Source organism: Bombina bombina, chromosome 1 (genome assembly GCF_027579735.1).
Source record: "Bombina bombina isolate aBomBom1 chromosome 1, aBomBom1.pri, whole genome shotgun sequence".
NCBI classification, from domain to species: Eukaryota; Metazoa; Chordata; class Amphibia; order Anura; family Bombinatoridae; genus Bombina; species Bombina bombina.
In genome coordinates, this window is record NC_069499.1 from 1,195,813,459 (window position 1) to 1,195,820,560 (window position 7,102).

At 37.2% G+C, this 7,102-nt stretch overlaps 1 protein-coding gene across 1 annotated transcript; it reads right to left on the bottom strand.

Annotated features, from left to right (window-relative positions):
* Positions 1–213: 213 nt before the first annotated feature.
* LOC128641907 (peptide YY-like) lies at positions 214–6,286 on the bottom strand. Its single transcript, XM_053694494.1, has 4 exons — positions 6,229–6,286; positions 2,668–2,855; positions 2,353–2,436; positions 214–531 (listed from the first exon to the last, which is right to left on the bottom strand). The coding sequence occupies exons 2-4, from the start codon at positions 2,853–2,855 to the stop codon at positions 504–506; spliced, it is 300 nt and encodes a 99-aa protein (XP_053550469.1). The 5' UTR covers positions 6,229–6,286; the 3' UTR covers positions 214–503.
* Positions 6,287–7,102: the final 816 nt, after the last annotated feature.

A 7,102-nucleotide genomic window follows, 5' to 3' on the forward strand; every position in this document is an offset into this window, starting at 1 on the left:
TGTCTTTATTTTCTAACGTTATACAAAGCATATGGCCGGCACACACGGTCACATTATATTATTACTTTGGCACAGGTTGCCAGCTCCTGTCCTAGAAAAATACATAGTCAGCAACTAACCTTCAGAGCCCAGACTCTGCAATAAAGCAGTCACAGAGAAGTGCAGCATAGAACACGTTAGTGTTAATCCCACATAGAAATAATAAAACCAGACTTTGTTTTGTTTCCGTTAAACTTGCTTTAATTCTGAACACAGCGAATTTCTCTCTCATACACGTCACAGTGAGTCACATGAGAGGCAGCTCTGGTGGGATGGTATGCACGCGCGCACACGCATGCTCACTACACCTCGTAGAGGCATCACTGGGCTACAACACCTGCAGCTCAGAAAGATGCCATGCAGGACTCAATCATAATGCAAAATGGAGTAAAAATAATCAATACGTTAAAAAGAGGGAAGAAGTGGAGCGGTTACAAGGAAGGGAGACGTTATGAATCAAGAGGTCACCAGTTGTAAGATGAATCTTCGAACCTTTAAAAAAAAGAAAAGAAAAATATGAAAAGTGAGAGGACAGCAAGTTTAATTCATAACGTCCACTATATCCCTGTGTCTATATCACTGTATTTACCCAACAATAATACACATTTCTATTGTGACCATATACACTCAATTATGTACAAGATCTTAAATGCATTTTAAAATGTCCTATTTTAAATGCAGGAAAGGAAAAAATGATTTTAAAGGGATATGAAAACCTACATTTTTCTTTCAAACAGAGCATATACGTTTTTAAAAATGTTTCCAATTTACTTCTGTTATCAAATTTGCTCATTCTCATGATATTCTTAGTTGAAGAGCAAATAGGTAGCATACATGTGTCCGGATGACTAAATGTAAGCAAACAATGCATGCTGCCATTTAATGCTCTTGCAAATAATATAATATGCTGCTATATAGTGCTCTTGACATTCATGCTACTGAACCTACTCCCCTGCTCTGACAAAGGATATCAAGAGAATAAAGTAAGCTTGATAACAGAAGTCAATTGGATTATTTTTTTCACTTGGATATCAAGAGGACAAAAGGAAATCAAGAGAACAAAGTAAGCTTGATAACAGAAGTCAATTGGATTATTTTTTTCACTTGGATATCAAGAGGACAAAAGGATATCAAGAGAACAAAGTAAGCTTGATAACAGAAGTCAATTGGATTATTTTTTTCACTTGGATGCCCAATCTGAATCCTAAAATAAAAAAAAAATAAGTTTCATGTCCCTTTAATGTTCCTTTATGTAAATTCGGGATAGCCAACTGGAGGTCCGAGGGCTCCAAAGGGCTCTTGGCCTTTCTGGAGAAGCAAAACTAACAACATGTGCCATAGCTTTGCGGCACTAAGGAAAAGTGGAAGGAACTAAAAATGTGTGCTTTGGGGTGACCACAATTCAAAAGAGCCCTATGGAGGGGGAAAAAGCAGACAGAGGGTAACTAACTGCACAGTTTTGTATATATATATATTAAGGGCTCCATTTATTAAGCAGTGAATGCTGCTTTGGAGCCCTATCGTTTCTGGCTCGCCTGAAATGGAAGTTAAGGTGCAGCGGTCATAAGACCGATGCTCCTTAACTTGTCCGCCATCTTTTAGGTGGCAGATCGAAATCACCCTGATCTGATCAGGATGATTGACAGCCCCTGCTATTGATAGCGGCCGATTGGCTGCCAGTGAGCAGGGGGCAGCATTGCACAAGCATTTCACCACAAATGCTTGTGCAATGTTAAATGCCAACCTCGGCGCTAGACTATTAATAAATCTCTCCCTAAACTTCTGTTTAATAGCCGTACATTAATATACAGCCTTTAAGGCTTCTAAAATATTGATCTGTGGCCCCCAGTGCTAGAACATTAACCATTCCTGATATAAATAATCTCAAAAGAAAGTCCTTTAATCCTCACTATTTTCTTATTGATCCTCTTTCTCTTGCATTGCTAATATTCTCTTTCGTTCTCCTCCTTTAAACAATCTTTCTCTTTCTCTGTTTCATCTCTGTCTCTCAATTCCCCCTCCCTTTAAATTTACTTTAACTCTTATTCTGTCTGTTTCATTCTCCCTTTCTCTGTACATTTCCTTCCACTTTCTTTTACTCTCCCTTTGTCTGACTTTACTCCCATTAAAATATCTCATTTCTCTTATTTCTACACTACTTTTTGTTTCACTCTCTATTTTTTTAAAATGAAATCTTTCTCCACCTTACAATGTCCATCTCTGGTTCTGTTTAACTTGCTCTCTCCTCCTTTTTGCACTGTCTCTATCTCTCTTTTACATCACTTTTCTGCTTCAGTGTTATCTGTCACTCACCGTGATCTGCTATTGTGATTGCCACTGTCCCCATAGAGAAGCTCAGACAGCAGATTGTCAGCAGGGCTGTCCCTCTTCCCATATCTGTAGTAAATGCAAAAAGGGTATATCACATTCTATATGTAAACTTAACAACTAGTAATTACAACAATATAGCACATCCTCTATATGTAACTAGAAAGATGAGATGCAAGAATAGATATATTTAGAAGTTACATAGGGGATAGGAGAAGCTATTCATGAGTTACATGGGAACAGAATGAGTTTTATGGAGGCTTTCAGTGCAAGGGATTTGTAGAGCGCATGATCACGTACCTCTGTCGTGTCACTAGGTTGATGTAATGCCTTAGGGCAGTCAAATATTTTGTCATCTCTTCTGGGGATGCATTGTCTCCGGGGTTCTCTGGTTTTGGCGGGTAACCTTCAACTATCGTTCCCAGGCACAAAATAATGCAAACTGCCACAGCTATCATCATGGGCCAAAGCTTCAATGAGGTGACCATCTGAGGGACACAGAAGGGGCATGTGACATAATATAGCTGACTGCAATTACTAATATTTCTCATCTCATATAATATCTCCCCATTACACTTTCATTTGCTCTCTATTAGATATTCTGATAAATACTTATTTGATCCCTCCCTATACCGTCTTCTACTACTCTATATAAAGTATATCTAACATTTATAGCAGGCAGGGTCACAGCAGAATGTCATTTAACACAAAATGACAACAAATACATTTTAAAACCTGCCATTGTTTTATCTTACAGAGGGGCCTTTATCTGCCTGGCAATGTGGTCTGTGTTATTGTCCCAATATAAAGGGTCTCCCCTATTTTCTGTATACCACATGTCCATCATTACATAATTGTTCATAGAAGCTAAGTATTACAGGTAGAAAACAGAAGTACTGAAAACTCCCTCTGTTTTAGTTCAGATACACAGAAGGGGAGGGCGAGATAAAATGCTTTGGAGGGCCGCATTATGGCCCTTGGGTTGGACAACTCTGCTCTGTATACTTCTTTTGTTGCTGCATATAACACCTACTATTAACAGAAATTACAAACCATAAAGCTCTATGTTACCCCATCCTATACCTTCTCAGTTTTGATATATACAAGTTTCCTGTAACTGTATTGACTTGATTGCTCCAGCTAAATCCCCCATATCATCTCATTAACCTCTCGTATTGCTGAGCTGAATTTAATTTCCTATACATTGGCTCCTAATGCTCTTTAAAAAACTCCCCCTTAGTCTTCTCACTACACATTCCCCTCCTCTCCCCTATTGCTGTCATGTAACAGGTTTTATTGTTTTACATAACATCTCCCCATAACTGTTACTAATGATCTATGTTTGTTCTGAAACATATCTGCGTATCAGTGTGAGTGAACAGAGCTAGCTCCTGCAGGGCTAACCGTTTACGCTCTCACTCAGACCTTCTTGCCTGTTTCTTTGCTGATTCCCCCTGTGATCTCTTTTGTTTACAGAGTCAGTGATTCTGTAGACATAAAATTGCTTTGGGCTGTAATTTAAGAGGCTCCAGAACTACACAGCTTATAATTGACTGTGAGAAAGCCCTGTGTTCCTACTTCTCTCTACATACCGCAAGAGAAACAAACAAATCTACATTGTATAAAGCAGCTATATATTCAGAAATATCTACCATGCATTATTGAAATATGTCCCCAAATTATAGGTTACAAAGCTAACAAATGTTCTACAGCCACAAACTCAAGAAGTCTTTAAAAAAAAACTCCAGTCTCTATTCATTTAAGATTTACCACCCAGGTGGATCAAAAGCCGGAGTGAAGGTAAAAACTTTTTCTAAATTGGAATTATGCCAGTAACTTAAAGGGACATAAAACCCAAAATTATTATTTCATGATTCAGATAGATAATACAATTGTAAACAACATTCCAATTTATTTATATGATCTAATTTGCTTCATTCTTTAGATATCATTTGTTTAAGAAATAGCAATGCACATGAATGGGGCATCTATATGCAGCAGCTACTGAGCCTATTTAGATATTCTTTTCAAGAAAGGATATCAAGAGAATAAGGCTAATTAGATTATACAAGTACATTTTAAAGTTTTTTTTTTTTAAATTGCTTGCTCTTTCTAAATCATAAAAGAAAAAAATTGGGTTTATGTCCCATTAAGTTACACTTCATATGTCATGTTATCTCTAGGGGTCCTGTCCAGCTTTATTTATAATATCACAAAAATACAATTACAAAGAAAATAACAAAATTGAATTTGAAATCTCCCTCTTCCCTGTGTATATCGGTATCACTTTACAACTACAGCATTCTATCTGGTTTCATCTTTAGACAACCGCAGGGATGGATTAACTGTTTCATTGGAAATCTTTATGCAAAAAGTAAACAAACAACACATTTAACTGTAAAGCCAAATAAATATACACAGAAAGATTATTGTCAAGCAAACTTAAAATGAATATATAATTATATCTACTCACACTCACAGCATATGATGAGGGCTGCAAATGGAATATGCTGTCAGGGCTTGTGCACTAGTATTTAACAGAACAGTCTAGTCAAAATTATAATTCATATAGAGCATGCAATTTTAAACTTTCCAATTTACTTTTATCATAAAATTACCTTTGTTCTATTGACATTCTTTGTTGAAAGCTAAATCTGGGTAGGCTCATATGCTAATTTATAAGCCATTGAAGGCTTCCTCTTAGCTCAGTACATTTTGACAAAATTTTAAGCTAGACAGTGCTAGTTCATGTGTGCCATATATATAACATTATGTTCACTCCCTGATTGGTTAAAATGCAAGTCTGTCAAAAGATCTGAAATAAGTGGGCAGTCTGGGCGGCAGCTAAATATACTGTGCCACAAATGACCATATTGTGCAGCAAAATAATATTCTGTGTCAAAAAATGACCATATTGTGCAGCAGATAAATATACTGTGCCAAAAATGATCTTATAGTACTGCACATAAATATACTGTGCCAAAAATGATCTTATAGTGCTGCATATAAATATAATGTGCCAAAAATGACCATATTGTGCAGCAAAATAATATTCTGTGTCAAAAAATGACCATATTGTGCAGCAGATAAATATACTGTGCCACAAATGACCATATTGTGCTGCACATAAATATACTGTGCCACAAATGACCATATTGTGATGCACATAAATATACTGTGCCACAAATGACCATATTGTGCTGCACATAAATATACTGTGCCACAAATGACCATATTGTGCTGCACATAAATATACTGTGCCACAAATGACCATATTGTGCTGCACATAAATATACTGTGCCACAAATTACCATATTGTTTTGCACATAAATATACTGTGCCAAAATTACCATGTTGTGAAAAATATAAATGCACAGCACCAAAAATTATAATAATAATAATCTTATTGCGCTGCACATAAATATATTGTGCCAAAAATAATCTTATAGTGCTGCACATAAATATATTGTGCCAAAAATAATCTTATTGCGCTGCACATAAATATATTGTGCCAAAAATAATCTTATTGCGCTGCACATAAATATATTGTGCCAAAAATAATCTTATAGTGCTGCACATAAATATATTGTGCCAAAAATAATCTTATAGTGCTGCAGATAAATATACAGTGCTACAAATTACTATATTGCACAGTAAAAATAAAGACTTTGGCAAAAACAAGAAAGGAACTTGTTTTGTTATGACTGATCCAATGAAGTATTTGGGATAATACAAGAGAATAAGAAAGCAAGTTAACAAGTACTGTAGACTGTTATGGAGCAAGTTTCCAATGATAAATGAGGACAAGAACAAGATTATGAGGAGGCTTCTGGGTAGAGGCTTGGTAGTGTCGATACTCACTGTGTGCTTGAGAGCTGGAGAGGATGCTGCAGGTAAGGATGCTCAGGGTTCCTCTCACTGCTCAGGAGAATCTGCTTGCTGTTCTACTTCTACAGTGAGCTTATATCTCTTGTGATTACAGGAGAATTGCAGCTCCGCCTCCTCAAACTTCCTTGCTGTCCCCTATGACCAGACAGTCACTCATCGCTGATTGATCAATGAGTTGACTATTTTGAGTGTCTAGCAGGAGGGAGGATGGATAGAGTAAGGGGAATAAAGGTGTGCGTGGGAGTGGAGCAGATTGTCTATTAACCTTCTAAAGATGCTATAATCTGCTTTTACAACTGCATTGTTTGTGTACTTTATCAGTGCACAAAGTCATTAATTGCTTAATGCTGGTACTTCATATTCATGGCAATAAAGCTTTTTTCTTATACTATATTTTTGTGTGTGTGGAACTTCTGAAAACAAATAACTCCATATAAACTGAACATATAATTGGTATATAGCACCTTTATATACTGTAACTTTGCGACTATATATAACCAGGACAGGTCTGGGAGCACAAATAGGCCCTGGCTGTTATATGCAAAACAGTGAACTTTATGTGCAAATTCAGCAAAGTGCGCAACATTCCACAACGACCCCTGTCGTCCTGCAACACCAGTGTTGGAGATATGTTACATCAAACAGTGTGATGTAGCAGCCTTGGTGTCAGCCACATTACATAGGACCCCCCCTGCAGCCTCTCTGTCAGCCAGATGCCACATCAGACCCCCCTGCAGCCTCTCTGTCAGCCACATGCCACATCAGACCCCCCTGCACACCCTCTTTCAGCCCCATAATACATCATCAGGGGGAAATCTATTACACTTTATTATCCATCAACCTAAAC

Excerpts from the sequence above, each read along its gene's own strand:
- LOC128641907 (XM_053694494.1), bottom strand. The coding sequence starts at position 2,855 with ATGGTCACCTCATTGAAGCTTTGGCCCATGATGATAGCTGTGGCAGTT. Across the intron at positions 2,437-2,667 it reads AACCTAGTGACACGACAGAG|ATATGGGAAGAGGGACAGCC; the intron begins GTACGTGATCAT and ends CATTTACTACAG. Across the intron at positions 532-2,352 it reads AATCACAATAGCAGATCACG|GTTCGAAGATTCATCTTACA; the intron begins GTGAGTGACAGA and ends TTTTTTTTAAAG.